This window comes from Gavia stellata, chromosome 22, assembly GCF_030936135.1.
Source record: "Gavia stellata isolate bGavSte3 chromosome 22, bGavSte3.hap2, whole genome shotgun sequence".
NCBI lineage: Eukaryota > Metazoa > Chordata > Aves > Gaviiformes > Gaviidae > Gavia > Gavia stellata.
The window spans coordinates 1,690,791-1,709,225 of record NC_082615.1 but is presented as its reverse complement, the minus strand read 5'-3'; the positions used below and the strand labels follow the sequence as shown (position 1 = coordinate 1,709,225).

Below are 18,435 nucleotides of genomic sequence, written 5' to 3'. Positions count from 1 at the left end.
TAATCATCTCAAGAAATACTTGGTAAACCACCATAAGCAACAAATGGCTTCACTTCAAGTTTTTAAATGGCTTCACTTCAAGTTTTTAATTTGGCCAAGTATTTTTCCATAGATGATGTCTGTGTTTGCTCTGATGGAGGCAAATTTACTTTTATAGCTGTACCCATGTGAACTTTAAACAAATTCCTATATACATATGCATGTATGTGTGTGTCTTTTTTATATTCCTTCCTTCATCCTTCCTTTGTTTCTCTTTCTCTTTCTTCTTTTCTTCCATTCATCCATTCATCCATCCACCCATCCTTCCTTCTTTTCTTTCTTCCTTTCTTTTTCTTTCTTTCTTTCTCTTTTCTTTCTTTCTTTCTTTCTTTCTTTCTTTCTTTCTTTCTTTCTTTCTTTCTTTCTTTCTCTTTCTTTCTTCTTTCTTTTTCTTTTCTTTCTTTTCTTTCTTTTCCTTCTTTTCTTTCCTTCTTTTCTTCCTTCTTTCTCTTTTCTTCATTTCAAAAATCCAGGGTATCTTCCTTCCCACACAGCAATAGGGCTTTGGGGAATAAATTGCAGAAATAATTCTTGCATCAATTTTCTAACATCAGATCAGAAGCTTCAATTTGGGACAGTCCCAGAAGATATGAAAATGATTCCCTATACTGTCACATCTCCTCCAGCAATTTGTTGAGAGTTTTGTGTCTATTGTATTTAAGACACTGTTTACAAAATCATAACAATTACGGACAGTTTAAATTAGATTTATCCCCAGTAGAAATATATGTGAGGAAATTAGAAGATAATCAGATCTCTAGAATATAACCTACAGAACAAATGGACACTTTATGTACACTGCTCTTTCTGCAAAGCAGCAGTGCTTTAATGAAAGAGGGAAGAGAGATGAACCAGGTAATCTGACAGGACTGGACAACATAGTGCCAGCTTTTTGATGCATACAAGTTGTCATTTGTGATGGGGATACCTGTTGATGATTCAGCTGCTTTGTGCACCAAATTTGCAACACAAAGTACACAGGTGGTTGTGTTGCAATACAGCTCCACTTACACTGACCTGTGTGCTGACCTTCCTTTAGTCAGCGATGTAGAGGGCAGAGAGCAACCCTGGGGCTGAGAACAGATAGAGGACATCAATGGCAACTTCCTTTAAAGTGCTTAGCACTGAAGCAACTGGTCTTTGCTTTTTAGACTAAATACATTGTGTGTTTGGACAAAGAAATCACTCTTTTCATGGTCTTAGTCCGGCAGGGCTAAAAGAGCCTCCCAACTCAAGGTGCAGCCCATCTGCTGAGTACGGAGGCCTTAACTTGCACATGAATACTGTTATGCCACCCATGACATGGCCCGTGTTCCACCCAGCCAGTGACTATCGGAAACAAACCGCTGAGGTTCATCAAGTAAAACTCAGCTGTGTAGCTGTGTCTCCACCCTCACCTGTGGGAGGAACCTGAGGAGCTTCTCTCTGTGGCAATACCGTTGTTAAGCAAAGGGCCAATATGAGGTGAATAGCTCTGACACTGGCTTCAGGTTCCTCTTACAGAAGCAGAAGATCTCAAACCATAAGCAAGGGAAAGCAGAGTCTTTATACCTAGTGAATGTGAGAGCAGTGAAAAAGACCAAAAGTTCTGGAGGCAAAGTCACAGCATCATAAAAGTCAGAGCACGTAATACTGCTGAGACAAAGGGGTTTTTTTCCATTTGCATTTCTAGAAGTGCTATCAGTGTGGAGCTCACTGTGACTCCACCAGAAGGTTGCGGAGGTCCCTGCACTGCCTTCAGCCTGTCTGGGGGCTTGTGCCTCACCCTAGTCCCAAAGGTCTGAAAGGAGACAGCCACACATAGCCCATTCAGGATGGATGATTTGTTTCTCTCAGTGGGTAGAGTTAGTTTTAGCTTACTTACCTTGCTTGTCTGCTGCCAGGACCAAACATGCTGATGCATTTTCCATTTTGAACCAGCTTCCTTTCCATGCAACGGCAAGCTTTGAGCAGGAGGCACTTGCAGAGGTGGAAGGAGTTAACAGGCTGACAGTTTTCAATTGCACAGTCAAAAATTCAGCAATAATGAGTCCTAGTCCCAGTTCTGCACAGTTCTACATGATGGCTGCTCCGGTGCCAGAGCCATGTGTTGTTTCCTGAAACCCTATGAAAAGGCAGCAAACTCAAGGAGAAGTGAATATATCTTTTGCTGTGATTGCTAAGTGCAATTCTACTTTCTGTAGTTTTTCCTTTTATTTTAATTGGAAACATTATTCCTCTCACCCCTGCGTTGTAGTGTGTAACTATGCTATGTTCAGTTAAGCACTTTGTGTACTCAGAAGCATCTTCATGTTAATAGCTCCTGGGTGATACAATCCAGGTATATTATTGTGCTGTGTCTATATATTGTAGCATTTAAAGGCATCATCTTGCAATGTGGTGGTGTACCTCATCCTTTTTGCATCTTACCCCTTCAGATTGCTGCTTAGTTCTCAGCCATAAGCCCTGAAAGACCTAATCCTAGCACCATCCTGATATGCAGAGGTTTTTTATCGCTGAATTTAAAATCCCACATCTCCAGCTCATATAAATAAGGACAGCTATTCGCTGGAGAGCTGCTGATTTACACCATGGAGGATCTGACCTGGAAATGTATAAACCTCTGTGAGATTCTTCATGAGAGACACAAAAGACTATTAATAACAGTGTTCGTAAGATAAAAAAAGTGTGAAAACACAGATAGTTCCCCTGCAAACACTGAAGATGTATGTTATAAATTTTAATTCGAGTCTGTGAACATCAGTTCTTTGCCTGCTATAACAGTATGTCACTTCCAGGATGGCTCAGGAGGTGCTAAGTCTTGGCACAGAAGGCTACCAAACGTCATCATCTACTACCAGATTTTCCTGAGGAATGTGGTCCTTTGTAAGAGCTTGCACCAGAATCAGAGAAGACTTTGTGTGTGATCCTTCAAATGGCTGAGCAGAAGGCAGTGCTGGGGGAGCAGTGTGTGCTTTGACAGAGGACTGAAGCTATGCTGAGCTGAAGCTGAGCAGCAGAAGGCTTGGTTGTATCAGCTTCTCCTAGGTGACATTGTTTGCTGTCTCTGGGTGAATGTTTTAAAAGGCATCTGTTGAAATGTCTTGCAAAATTCACACAACATATGTGCAGACTCATATGCAAATATGGAGCACGTCCCTTTTGCCACTTGAGCTTTGTTTAAAACTTTGCCATAAATTCACTTTTTTTGTCTTGGGTATCATCTGCTCCTGTCCTTGTACATGAAAGGTTCTGTGCCTCATGTAAACACACTTTGAAACAGAAACTGTCTTCCAAGAACAGGGGCAGAGCAAGACACTTCAAAAAGACTTCAGGTCTAATCTCCACAACACAAGTCTCCAGCTTTAGAAATCCTGAAAGTGCTTCGGAGCCCTGTGCTTGCAGGAAGTTTGCAAAGCACTGACAGTGAAATGAGGGTCTCCCTCAACTTAGAGTGACTTTCTGTCCTCCATAGACTACAGAACAGTCGAGTGCATGCGTAAAGCAGAGGAGTGAATCCGTATGTCCACTCAGAGGCCAGCTGCAATTGCAATCCCTGATGCATAGGGGGAACTGCAGCTCCCTAACATCCATGTGGGTAACGTGCCAAGCGCAGGCCATATATCCTGTTCAGGATACAGGAAGCAGCAGGAAACACGTTCCTCTAGCAGTCCATCCGTGCAGGCAGTGCTCCTGGTTCCTCAGGTGCAGAACTCTCTGCCAGTCCGCTCCTAGCGGCACCTTCTCAAGTTTTTATGCAAGAGCCTGGTCCCAATGGAGCAGGGGAGTCTTTCTGAGCCTGGCCCATGAGTCCACTGCTTCTCATGGAAATACAACAGAGTTTGGACTGGCTCAACAATTCTGGCTCATGAAGCAGAAGATATGCACAGTTCTTGCTTAGTAGGTGTCCAAAAAGAGAGATCAGAGCTGCAAAGGAAGAGTCTTTCTACACAGAGAGACGTGCTCCCTTCCTGAGCTTATTGTGCCAACATTGTGCAGCCTAGTGAGTTCTTGGCGGTGCTGTGCCATGCGACCAGCCCTGCCAGTAGCTGGAGCATCAAGGCACTCTGGTCAGAGCACTGTGAAACCACTGATGCTCAGTAGATGAGGAAATGCTGCAGAGTTGAGCCCCTCTCTGCTGAATTAATCAGAGAGACACTGGCAGAATTTTAAGATGTTGTATTGGCTGTAAAAAAGATGCGGTTGCTTTGAGGCTGTAGAAAAGAGAATTTAGAAACCAAGCAAAATGACACTGCTGGATGATGTTCCCATCTCTGTTGTATGTGCTATGTACTGAGTGAGCTTCATTTCCTCCATGTTCCTCTGCAAATAACTTTGCAAATTGTGCCCAGGACACATGATGTTATCAGAGAGGCATAAATGGCATGTGGCTGCAGGATGGTGGTGAGGAAAATGTGGACTAATACTGACTTTCAAAGGTAAACCCAGTAACCATGGGACATTGTCCATTTTCCAGTAGTCATCTCCCATTGCCTAGAATGTATAGCTGGACTGGAATGAGTGGGAATGCTGGGGAACAGAGAAGCATACAACCTCAGCTGCCTTGGAGAGAGGCAAGGCAGTGCTGGTGAGACCTGTTTATTTACATTCTGTTAATTAATTATATCCTGCATCTTCCATAGGAGCCAACACCACAAACAAAAAGGAGAGAGGGCAGACAAAGGGATGACTCAAATACATTGCAGGAGTGAAGAACTGCTAAAAAACTTCTGCTGAACTGGTCGCAGAATATAAATTGCACAAGATATTTCTCCTTACTAGACTCTCTCAGTTCTCTGATCTTGCCCTCAAACTACATTATGCAAAACACATCTAAAATTATCTTTGGTCATTTCAGTTTATCCCTTATTTTGCTGAATGATGGGTAGTAGATTTCAAGGTGACTTCTCATTTGCCAAAATCATTATGATCTGTTCTTGACTGACTGGATGGAAAAAGCAGTAAGAAGATGTACTGATTCTGCACAAGCCCATCAGATAAATGTGTGGCACTTAATTTCACACACCAGTCAATTAATGCTCCTGCTTTGGCACTGAACACAAATTCCATACATATGACTGGGCTTATTTCAGCATGTCCAAACCTCCATGCAAAATGGAGATTAGATACAGGTTCTGGCTGAGAAATTTGCAAAGAGCTGTTACCCCAGGGTCCTTGCCACACAAGCACAAATAGGAGTGGGGACATAGTTTCAATGCTGATATAGTCTCTGTTTACTGGATAATATCTAATCAATTGTTTCCAGTGCCCTGATGAATATGATGCACTTCCTAATCCTACAGTCAGTCTATTAGACATGGATTGAAGTCATCAGCAAGAAAATAATGTTCTCAGAGAGAGGACACATTAGCTATATGCTCACTTGGGGCTACATTCTTTTTGCCAGACAATAACCCTATTCCGGGAGTGCAGAGACATACATAAGCAGTAGGAAAGAAGAGTTTATTAACCAAGATGGTTATTGCATTGTTAAGAGGAAATTTTCACTGTTGCTAAATTCTATAAGAAAGTGCCTCATAATTTCTCAGAACTGGGAACAAAATGATGCTCTGGCAGAGAGCTGGGCTGTTCCTTTTCTGTGGGGTGGCTATCATTGGCTGTCAGTTGTTGAGCCCAGAGGACAGCATGCAGGTGCTTGTTGAAACACACCAAGCCCCTGCTCCTAACAGAGCAGTTTCCTTTCCCCTCACCTTGCTGTGCTGGCAGCAGTGGGAGCTCGCACAATATGGAGTATCCCATGCTGGTGCCAGACTGGTGCTCAAGGAAAGGGGAAGCTGTTCCTCCACTCACGGTCATACCCTGGACATAGCTGGGAAAGAGTGCACTGTTGTGATTTGTTATGCAGGAAGCTTCCTTGTGAGGAAGCTCATGGAGCAGCAGAGTGCGTGGAATCAGCGATGACAGGGGCAGGAAGGAGCAAGTGTCTGGTTTGTTGACATAGTTGTCATTCAAGTGCCTAAACATGGGTGGCATCAGATCTCTGATAGGTCCCATGTCACTGCTTTCAGCCCTTTGTGGGTGTCTTAGATACCCTGGCGTACCTCAAATGTCTCAGATGCCTCTGAATTGAGCACCGGATGTGTAACTTTCTGAAAGCTGCAGAAGAGTGTTCTGATCACTCTGGCTTTGGGAAATCATGAGCACGTTTGTGCCAGTAGACAAGAATGTCTCAGCCTGTCTTTGACTGAGAAGCATGTGTGCAATGTGAAGGGTAGGTGACAGAAGTTTTAAAATACCTAGGGGAAGGCACAGTGGGAGAAAAGTTGTGGAGGCAGCTCTGCTTCCCCACACACAGACATGCGTGGGAACTGCTGGGTCCATTTCTAGGCAACAGAGAGCACCAACGACATACTGAAATGTGAGCACTCAGAGAGGAGGAAGATGTTCTGCTGTCTAATGCAAACAGGACTCCAAAAAGGAGGAAGACAGCAAGGGAGGAGATGGCCTAACTCCTGCATTTTTATTTTTTTTTTTCAGGAAACAGTTTAATTTGTGACTCTAGAAAAATGTCTTCTGAAATATCTGCACTCTACTTGGGTGTATTTTGTTGTAAATTTTTGTGGGAGATGAGGGAAATTAGCAAATATTCGGACACTGCACAAAGCCAATACATTTGTCAAGGTGAAATTGCCCTGTCGCTCATTTACTTTTGGGCAGAAGCTGTGCTTTAATATCAACCAGTCCACGGTTCAGAGGAGGTAAGAGGGCCTTGAGGCATGTGAATGCTTATTAAGCACATGTTGCATTGCTCTTCATGAGCACACTTTGCAGGGGTGCACAACAGGAATGTGTGAACCCAAGACTTGGGCATTCTGCCGCTCCTCAGCTGTATCAGAGAACTTAGCCCTCTGATTTAATTTTCAGACCATACTTGAAGTGGCTACCTCCTTGGACTTTTGACCCGCCTAATGCAATCCCATCACTGCTGCAAGCTCCCACAGAGCCCACTGTAGTCTGTTCTAGCTTTGCTTATAATAATTGAAGCTCCTGCTATTTTTAATACTGTTATCTCTGCCTATTTTAATATCTGAACACCTGGGAGTTATAAATACAATTCAACAGATCCCTGTCCCTTGGCTGAGCTGATGAAAGACCATTTTCCATCCAGCTTACAGCAAAGGACCATGATTTCAATACCAGACAAACTCTGCAGATTGTCTGGACTTGACTTTTAACACCCAGGCTCAGTGCTAATCTTTATTGACAGTGCCCTCAGCATTAGCATTCTGACAGCGGACATTTTGACACTGGCTGGGGACTCCCTCAGTGACCAACAAAATCAGAATAAGTAGAGGGGCATCCTCCACCCCTCAGGAATGTCACCTCCTTTCCTGCTTCAGGAACCTCTCCAAACCTTGCCTTGTCTTCTGTCTGCACCCAGATGTGCACCCCACAGCTCCGCTTCACACTTTCCTGTGTGCAAGGGAAGCATAGCCTTCTCCAGAGCCCACCAGAACCCCTGGGGCCATGGAACGGCTTTGTCCAGGAGCCTCCAGGTTGAGGGCGTTAATCAGAAATCTGGCACGATGAGAGAGCAATTTGATTATCAGCCCCAGTTAAAATAACCACATAGACTCATACCCAGGGCTCTGAGGGTGGGGAAAGCACAGCTTGCTGGGGTAAAGGTAGGTCATGCTGCCTGAACTCATGCAGGCTGCAGTGGGGTCAGTCCACAGCACCGTGACACAGCCCTCCACGGTAAGTGAGGTGACTCACAGTCCACCAAACCCTCTGTCCCCCTGTGAGGAGGGCTGGTTGGCCCACAGGCTTTCGAGGTGGCAGTTTACTTCGCTCCGTAATCACTGTGGACGAGGAAACAATGCCGCAAGACTCATTTTTCACCGATTTGCTGGTGCCGGTTTGAGTTATGTCCAAGAGCCTGTCACTGAGGCTGGCTCAGATACAGCTCTTCTCCCTGCTGGAGTTTGTGGGAATGGCTTGCCTCTCTCAACTTGTTTTGGTGCACACTGTGGACATGCCTTTCTCTGTTGTTTTTTTTCAGACAAGCCACGAATGAACAACATCCTTACTTCTGCCACCGAACCCTATGATCTGTCCTTCTCCCGGTCCTTCCAGAACCTCTCTCACCTCCCACCATCCTATGAGTCTGCTGTCAAGACAAACCCAAGTAAATATTCTTCTCTGAAGAGACTAAGTAGGTGTCAGCTCATTTCATTTCCTTTGTATCTCATTGGCTTGTAAGCCGCAGTGGGCACAATGTTAAGGCAGTAATATTCCCTCTGTTGTTGTGCTGCCCAAGTTGGCATCTCTGGTAATGATTCTTTTGGCTGTTGCTTCCCATCAAGGAAGAGTACAGAGAAAGAGTCACTTCATTACTGTAAGAGCACATGTGGTCGTTTGCTCGCTGACCTCCCTGCTGTGCTGCCTCCCACTACTCCGCCTCGTATCTACTCCTGATAGAGTCATCTGAGAATCCTTTTTCTTTCTGCTGTAGTCAAGATGAGCCAAGCTGGCTGCCTCAGATCAGCTGAGCTCACCTCGGCATACCCAGGGCAGATATCTCATCATCTCTGGGGGTAGCTGGAACCAGATGACAACAGAAAGCTGCCAAAGTGATTGGGAGCATCTATTTCAGTAGGAGCACATCTGCCTCCCTTGAGCAGTGCTGCAATCTGCCATGTTTCACGGTGTATGTGTCCGGATCTGGTCCTGAGCTGTGCCGTACTCTGATCCATGGTGCGTCTTTGATATTTCAGCATGTTGCTCACTGCCCTGTTCACACTAGTTAGTATCTGTTCTTTCTTGCTGATTTATGTATTGCATTGTTTACCAACTTTCCAGTAATGCTCCAGCCCATCACCTTTACTGATGGCAAGCTCTTCAGCTTTGGTGGGATTATGAAATAAGTGACACTTGTGCGGGCAAATGCTCTCTCCAGACTCAGACACTATGTGTGTAGTATGTTTCCATGAACATTTTCTGGATGCAGCCACATATTCACACTGCCTAATTTAGAGAAGTAACTTAGGTGTTTATACTTGCAATAGCTTCATTGAAGCTAAGTGAGGATCGGGAGCAGATCCTGCCTTCTTCAGTACAAAATCTGCACTCCCAATTTAGCCAGCTAAGTGAGACACAAAAAATTAAGCAGCAGGGAAGCCTTTTAACTGTCCATAACAAATCTCTGGGTGGCAGGTTGTCCAGAAGAGAAAATGGAATGGAAATGCAGCGCACAAAAATCTCAGCCCACTCCTTGGCGCTTCAGTGTGGACTTATGTACATGTTTAACATCAAGGCAAATATATTTGATGTGCTTAAAAGCAAGCATGTGCTTAACCGTGTTGGAGAACAGAGATGAGGTATTTTGCGATTGGAGCCTGCCATCTTCCCTGTTCAGTGTGCCATGCACACAACTCTGCTTCTGCCATGAGCTTTGTTCCTGGTAACATTTGGATCTCACAGTCCCAACCATAAGCATTTTTCCCTCCCTGCATCCCAGTGATGGGCTGTCCATGTTCTTGAGCAGCTTTGATGATACTATATGATATTGGAAGACCCTTGAAATCACAGCATTGTAATATTACTGCTTTAAAATGTCCCCATTTTGAGGTGATGATTTGTTTTCATTTCTCAGCTGAAATGGAAATTTCCCAGCACAAAAAATATACCCCCTGGATAGCCCCAAAAACTGCTGATCCATTTGTAATTGGGATTACCTGGGATACATACTTCTTATTCAGAGTCTGGGAGACCTCTGTCCTGGCATCACTGGGAACAGGTTAGAGAAGTGCTCACCAGGAACAGCAACAATGGCTGCTCCTATCATGATGCAGGGGATGGGCAAGACTTTTTCCAGCCTGTGGTTCATTTATTGCTTTATATAGTGTGCATAGATGCTCAGTGAAATCTCCTTAAGCTGTATGTTAAAGGTATTGATGTATCCCACTGAAACATTAAAAAAACCACAAATGAATGCTAACTGAAACTCCCACCCCTTCCACAGCCAACATCTGGAAATGTATGTCAGATTTGAACACTATCCTCTACCTATTCCTACAATGCTTGCCTGATTCACACTGAGTATAAATTCACTGACACCAAGCAATGCCATACGTGCACTGAGCAATACCTTACTAAGTGATGTCTTAGCACTCTGACCCTTGGGTGCAGAAAATTTTGCTCAGCAGTTGAAGAAAAGACAGGCTAACTGTCCAACCTGCCCCTCAGTAGATCGCAGCAGAAGGGAATAAGTATTGAACTCTAGCACTGCATTTCCTAGATATTTGTCTAAAATGACAGGCTTGTTTTAAGGTGCCAAGCTTAAATGTTCTCAAGAATGTGCTGATCATGGTCAGTCTCCCTCTCTTGAGCTTTTCCTGACCCTCTGGACAGTTAGCATCCCTGTCCCCATTCAGAGGATACCTGGCAGTCAACCTGAATATAAGAACATGAAAGTTAGCCTTTGGCTGTTGGCTAGAGTGGGGTTCATTCACCCCCTTAAGTTTTCAGCAGCATCAACCCCAGAAGGGAATGCCTGCACACTGTGATGGAAATACCAGCTGTTTACCCATCAATGGCAGGTCTAGATATAGTGCAGTCACCTTTGCAAGGCACCAACCCATCCTCTTGCAAAGCACCTGACAAATGCTGAACCAACTGCCTCACACTATATGTTTGAGTAACTAAATAAGCAGTTTCAGCTCTAAAAGTGCTAAGCACTCCACGCTCCCACTGGGCTTGCATATACTCAGCACATCTAGTAGACCTTCCCTTGTGAAATGCCAGCAATATCCTTTTCTTATGACATATGAAGGAGTTAAAGGCAACACAAAATCTGGAAAAGGTAATATGTAAATGCTGGGCTTTGCAAATGAATTATTGGGGGTTTATTTTTCATATTTAAAATTACTTGTTTCTAATGAACTCCCTGCCTTGGTTAAAAAAAAAGAATGTTGCGAAGAGCTCATTAACAAACATAATATTTCTATTTGAGTAAAACAAAAGCCATTAGATACTTCTTTAATCTGTGTTTCAGCTGTTTGTCTGGGTTTCTTCAGGCTTGCCAGACAGCTAAAGGTCACTTATTTTCCCGCAGTTAGCAGAGACAAATAATGAAAGACAGTTTCTGCCCAAGAACATCTAAATTGAATAATCAAGGCACATCCAGGATGAAAAAATAGTATGTCCTTGCCAGACATGAGGAGCAGATCTTAAAAAGGGTATGGTCAGATCCACCTCACCCTGCTTTAGCCATCCAGCAATCAGGCATCTTGTCTCTTTGTTTGATGCAGACATTTGTATAATCAGTGAAGAAGGACAGTTGCCTCCCCATTATGAGAAACCCTCTGAAGGTCCCACTCTCTCATTGATACCAGAGTTGCTCTGGCAAGCTACCTAGCTCTTTGCTGTATAACAAGCCCAATTTTTGATGCCTAGAGCTTAATGAAGTATTTCCCACTTTAGGAGACTTATCTAAGTGATTCGTGCAACAAGAAAGAGATGAGCTATACCTGCTGCCTGCACCTCTGCGACCCTGGGGAATGTGTCCAGTTTGGGGAGGGGAGCTCCTCACCACTGGGTTTGCAAGGCAGGCATTCACCTCTACTAGCATTTGACTGAGAAAGCATCAACATGGCTTCTTCTCCTTCCAGAACAAGGGCTTGAAGATGTCCAGGCCTTCTATGGAGCAGTAGGAAACAGGTTGCTGGCTGGATAGAAGCTAGCCAGAACCAGGTCCCATGCAAGCAGTGAGCTTTCTGTTTCCATGGCTGTTTACCTCCCCAGCTCTTACTTCAGGACACAGACAACAGGAAATCCATCTGGGGCTGCTGCCTGTGAAGCTAGGTAGAAGAATCTCTGAGGGGCAGGGTAGCACCTCCATGGGAAACCCTATGCCAGCTTTGCCCTGGCAGCCTTGTCAGGCTGGTGCATGGGAAGAGCAGTGGTGAGTGTGGGAACACGCAGCTGAGCAAGAGCAGCTGTATTAATTCTGTCCTGCCCAGCGCTCCAGGGAATTGCTGTTTCCAGCTAAGTGAGAAAGGTCAGTCAGGAAGGAAGCTAATATTTTCAGGCATATTAAACCACTTGGTATTGGCTAAAGAATCATCACAAATGACTAGGCAGCTTGAAAATGTTAAAGCCAATTAAAACAAGAGAGACAAGCCCGAAGAGGAAATACACTGGGACTGCAGAGAAAGATGAGCAAAGAAATTAAAGAAAAGAAAAGAAAAGAAAAGAAAAGAAAAGAAAAGAAAAGAAAAGAAAAGAAAAGAAAAGAAAAGAAAAGAAAAGAAAAGAAAAGAAAAGAAAAGAAAAGAAAAGAAAAGAAAAGAAAAGAAATTACTATGATGGCCTTATATACATACACATATGCACGTATTTTAACCACGTTAAAATACAACCGTACAACCATGGGAAGAAAAAATATCCTTGGCTTTTCCACACTCTCTTCCCAGAACACCGCAAATGTACCTAATTTCTCTAATTACAGTGTCAATGAAGCTGTGTTCTGCCATTCTGCGTTGACATCTTAGACACGTTGAGGTGAGATGTGTGAGTAAGAGCACTCATTTGGGGCTCTCCCTCCAAATGGGAGGGAAAAAAAGCTGTCTGAGGGCAAATCAGCTTATCCTAAAGCCAAGTCAGGCGAAGCACTCAAACACTCCTGAAAGGTTGGTGAGACCAGCTCTGGTCAATGTTCCAGAAACTGCCAAAGGAGGAAAGAAAGGGGGGGGAAATCCAAACAAAATCCAATGAAAAAAAAGCAGAAGTTGTGCAGAAGATGTGATTTCCAGTAATTCCACTTCCACATGTTTGAAAAAGATTAGTGAAGTCCCTGAAGTATGAGATTGGCTTAAAAAAAAGAGACATTTCTGTCAATCAATAGACCAGTGATTTCTTTCTGTCTGCTTATCAATTACGGCCTTTTGGAATCCACTCAGGACACATTTTTTAATTTTTAAGCACATCCACGAGGGAGAAACCTATTTGATCATGTTTTGCTTTGGCTAAAATTACAAATGTCAGTTTTCATATGAGTGTCAATGGAAAGATAAGGGGTTGCAGTATCAGAGCCTCACTTGCTGGTGCAATGAAGGTGAGATGAAACAGACTGGATGGTTTCAGGTCCTGGAAACATTTTGATTTTAGCAAATTATGCAACCAAATGTCCACACTTCCCACTCCTACTCACTGGGTGAAACAGCTGGTGCCTCCAATCTCAAAAGCCTGGAGGTCTATTCGTTTCATCATTTTCCCCAGGTGTAGAAACGCTGTGGTTACAGAGCTGTGCTGAGCTTCTCCCTTGTCACAAAGGTATGCGTGTGATACAGCACTCTTGGCCTCTCGTCGAGCTACATTCTCTCTGACTGGTTCAGCAATGCTCATCAACTGCCACCACCTTCCAGAGGCAACAGCCTGTTAAATGTCTGTCTAGTGCCTGTTTAAACCAGCATGTTGTTCATGGGAAACTGCCATTTCAGCTTTAATTCCTTTGAGACGGAGGTGTGAAGTTTGTCTACACCTGAAAACGTTACTGCAATAGCTGTGCCAACATCTAAACATGTCTCGCAACATCAAGGGAGGAGACAGCCTGTACGAGCTTAGAAATACCTTTGAAATGAAATCAGTTCCCTGAATGGTTTGGCCATTGCCAGCAAAAGGCCATGCAGACTTCTACACTGTTTACAGGGATGGAAGAGGGAAGGAAAGGTTATTTTTAATGGTCCTAATTGGCAAAACTTTTAAAGTGTAGAGCATGCTGCATTTTTTATCCAAGTTAGTAAGGAACAGCTTCAAACCACTTTTAATCAGCTGATTCTGCCACCTCACTAGCGGACTTGGAATACGGCAAACCTCACATAAGCTGGTTTAGCTCCTGCTGGCAATTACCACAGCCAGGTGTGAGCATCCAAGCACATCTCCATTTGGGATGTTCTTTGCTCTAATTACATCTATTTAGAATCACTTGGGCCAATCCGGTGGAACTTCTCTTACCCAGAGCAGAGGCCAAGTGCCAGAGTGCTAATTGCTTAGCTCCTATTCTGCACCAGCCTCAAGCAACATTATCAAGCCTGTGCATACTAAGTGTGTGCAAGTCTATCTATGGCCACATTATAGAATAGAAATGTCTAAAATTACTCTAGCCATATGAATTTCCCCAGTCCTTCTCAGGCTTCCTAGAAGGTGATTTTAAAGACAGAAGAGTTTCAGGCCAGGGGAGCTGCTATCTGATATTTGCAATGAGATACTCTTCCAAGAAGGTTTTGATTGAAAAAAAAAAAGACTTATTCCTACAATATATACTCTGGAGAGCAAATCCCATCAGCAGCAAGCATACCAGTAGAGGAGAGCTCTGGGCAATCCTCATGCCTTGGTGGTGTGTAGGCTATATAGAAGAGGTTGTCAGCAACAGCGGTGTTGATAGGCATGCATTTCAGCACACATGTTCTCAGCTTGTACTTTTGGATGCTGAGACAGGGACATCAACCATCCTCCTCACAGACCCTCTGGGTTATGCAGACTGTTCACTGGATCGTGAGGAGCAGGGTCCAGGGGGCACTGAAGAGAGTGCTGAATGTGTGGGAGAGGAGATGAGGAAATTAGTGAGTGAGATCCAGCACAGGATGCTTACAGCACTCCAGGGTTTGGCTGAAGACCTTAAGGCACCAGTGTGTAACTCTTGTTTGTGAGCATGTTGTTAGCACCAACCACGTCTCATAAGGCATTGACATTTCCTCCGAAAGCACTCTGCCTCATGGGACAGCTGGCCAATTGTCTTCATTTCTCAGCCAATGTGCTACATAAAACCTATAGATTTATTTCTATGTCAAAGGAAATATGAAATTTCCACACCATATTTAACTACTAGGTCTGTTGAATGCCTACAGAGACTAAGCATCGGAAGTGGGACCATCTATTGCAGCCGCCTCATCATTGCCCAGATTGTTCAGCAGCAGAGCTTTGCTCTTTTTATCACTCAAACATCCTCAGAAACTCCATGCGTGTGAAATTATCCACTTCCACCACCTGATACTTTCCCATCTTACATCACCTACAACTGAATGAAATACTGGAGCTTAGAAAATCAATGGGGTTCTTCATTATCATATATCTTTATCATACTTGTCTTATAAGCAAAAGACTTTTCAAAGGAATTTTATGATAGGTCCCAGAAGCTGGCCAGGACATATAGGAGATGATATCTCCCATCAACACTAGGCTCAAGACTGGTAGGGAAAGTACTTATTGGGTCACGTGTGTGTGTTCCCAGCTCTGTAGTCTCTATGACAGGCTGCTCCCATAAGGTTACTTTGCAAGAGACCTTGTTTCCTCTGTAAGGCGGAGAAATTTGCTTTACCTTTGCATGAGGAATCCTCTTCCTGCACACCAGTGGGTGTTGTGCTGTCTTCTCCGAGGAGAGGATGGCTGCCTGCCAGGTATCTGGGATGAGTCTCACTCTGGGGTCTTCTGAAGCCACTGATGAGACAGAATGGATGGGAGATGCTTTTGGACATATCAAGAAAACATCTCAGACAAAGAAATGAGGAGGAATGCTCATACAGATGATCGATGTTGAGCATTAAACATGCCTCTATCCCCTGACCCATGGAGCCCAGCGGTGTGCTCTTCCACTTATGACAGTATAATTCTGGTAAGGGACTGATGTTCCATGCCTTACACCTCTGCAGCCACAGGTACATCATGACAGTTCACAAGCTGCACTGGGCTTGAAGCACAAGAACTGCTAATCTTCCTTCTAGATAGGTAATCCCAATACCCCAGTTTAAGGCATGTGAACATCAAAGGGGTTTACCAGAAAGTTTTTGTGTTTCTGTTGTTGGGGTTTTTTTCAAATCTGAAATAATTATGGAGTTGCTTCTTCAAATTGCAAGTTGGATGAATCACGTCATTCCAGCTGCTGTAGGATTAAAGCGATATATCAGGGTACATCTGCAGCAGCCAACATCCTCTCTGAGTCTGAGGCATTTGTCTGAAAGCCAAAAAGAGGAGGGGGGGAATGTGTGTGTGCAACAAAGTGATCATTTAAGACACAGAAGAAGCAAACTGAGAAAGAAATGTTCCATGGGATAAATTTTATGTTAGCAACCAAGGTGTCTGAAAAAATAGAAAATGAAACCTTAAGCAGATGATTCAGTGTCTCAGAGAGAGCATCCCATACCCACCAAACCTGCTGTGTGATCACATTTACAAATATCAAAAAATAGTAATTAAAAATGTGATGAGGGCACTCATAGATTCCAGAGCATGTCCACATCTGAGGCCAGAAACAAGGTATGAGTTTCCTCAAATGCAGAACTTGCCTGTCTCAGCTCCCCTTCCCTGTGCTTTCTTTACAAGTGTATTGTGCAGGCGACATTTGATAATTTCTCCATAACTCACCATTCGTGTAAATCATGCGATACCACGGGCTGGACTTGACAGCACATGGAGTCTGTTGTGTCATGGTGTGAGAAGGTGTGATGCATTGCACAAGGACTTATACTTGTCTGCATGCAGTTACAACTCTCTCTGTCCGCCCTAAGCCCGTGGTGACACAAACCCACACAGGGCTGGAGTCTTTCTGATAAGCAGCACCCTGACGTGGATGTCCATGCCCAGGTCCAGCTGCTGGTAGATGGTCCCTTGTGTCTCACCAGCAGGCTGTTCCAAGGCTGTGTGCTGTACACAGTGCCTTTTCACCCCGTGGGACAATGCTCTGATGTTTCTAACTGTTCCCTTTCCTTTCCCACAGCTGACAAAGAGGCTGATGAATACTACATGAGGAGGAGACACCTGCCCGACCTCGCAGCCCGGGGCACGCTCCCTATCAACGTCATCAAAATGTCTCAACAGACCAACCAGAGGGACAGGCCTCGCCGTCCCATCAGGGCCATGTCCCAGGACAGAGTGCTGTCTCCTGAGAGGATCATGCCCGAGGAATTTAGCATGTCCTATGAACGGATCCTCTCAGATGAGCAGCTTCTGTCTGCAGAGCGCCTCCACTCCCAAGACCCCCTGCTCTCCCCAGAGCGGTCAGGGTACCCCGAGCAGTCTATGTCACGAGCATTGTCACACACAGACGTCTTTGTATCAACACCAGTCTTGGATCGCTACAGGATGACAAAAATGCACTCCCATCCTAGTGCCTCAAATAACTTGTACAATACCTTAGGTATGAACCCAACCTCTGCCAAGCGCCAAGCGTTCGCCTCCCGACGGCACAACACAGTAGAACAACTGCATTATATTCCAGGACACCACCATCACTACCGCACAGCGAGCAAAACAGAAGTGACTGTTTGATATGACCTCGGCATTGTAGATACTCATTAAGGACTGGGGTGGCCACACCACCCCATACTGCAGTGGCCTTATAGGCCAAGTTAACCTCTAATAACTCAGTGTCTGAAAAGACTTTTCTGACAGTCCCATCCACGTTGTTGTTTTTAAAGCCACCCCTTCACCGGTGACATAAGAACCCAAGCAAGCAAACGGACGATAGTGAGGGATAATAGAGGATATTTCCTGAACGTGCATCAGTTTCTGTCAAAGAAAGCCATAGTAGTGGATGGCTCCTTCAAGGGCTCACCTGCATTATCTCATTGTTTTTATGAATTTAGGACTTTTCAGTTGCTGCAAGTAGAAGCAGTCTCATGGAGCCCAAGACAGGGAGGAGGAAATGCAGCACCACATCCTGGTGGGAAGGGGCCCTGTTCTCGGTCCTCATGCCAGCCCTCATGTTTGGCCTTTCTGTAGCAAGTAGGTAAGCTTCTGGCTGCTGGGGATCACCTCCAAACCTCTCGATATCAGCCAGCACCCATACATCTGTTCTTCCTCACCCTTGGAGCGAATTCAAGGGCAGACTTTCCTAGGGGACTGGCAGATCTAGGGACAAGAATAGCCTGGCTGAGAAATAAAGTTTTAGTTTATATTAAATATACTCATAAGATAAAAATATACTAGTGCCTACAAGTTGCCTGCTCTCTCAGTGTACGAAGTAGTGGGGTTGATGTGTTCAATAAGCACAAATATGCTAAAATGCTTGTTAGACCCTTTTCTCCACTCATTCTAGTATCTTGGTATTGCCAAGATGTAAATAGGAAGGAGGAATAGGGTTTCTCTTCCTCCAGCTTCTTACCACTGCTGAAAACTAAAGCACCAGAATTCGTTCAGCTTTGCACTGCTGACCTGTGCTGGGGGAAGTCCTGACTCCACTGAGATCCCTGCAAGGCAAGGCTACCACATTTCACTGAGCCTGGATTTCTCCCCAGAAGTTTATTTTCCTGATAGCATTTTCCACTGGCCCAGTTCCCCTGTTTCTGAACATATTTTCTCCTCTTAGTTACAACCTAGAGCTCTATATGTAGCAAATCTTTTTCTAGCCCTTAGCAGAAGCACAAAGCTGAGGGTGTCTGTCTACTGAAAAGCAGGTCG

The 18,435-nt window shown here is 44.5% G+C and overlaps 1 protein-coding gene across 1 annotated transcript in view; it reads left to right on the top strand.

The window, feature by feature from the left end:
• The window catches only part of SHISA6 (shisa family member 6), a 258,088-nt gene extending 240,784 nt beyond the window's left edge, over positions 1-17,304 (top strand). Inside the window, exons 5-6 of the mRNA XM_059828348.1 lie at positions 8,042-8,194; positions 16,754-17,304. Of these exons, the coding sequence (XP_059684331.1) occupies positions 8,042-8,194; positions 16,754-17,304 (704 nt within the window). The remainder of the gene's footprint in view (positions 1-8,041; positions 8,195-16,753) is intronic.
• Positions 17,305-18,435: the final 1,131 nt, after the last annotated feature.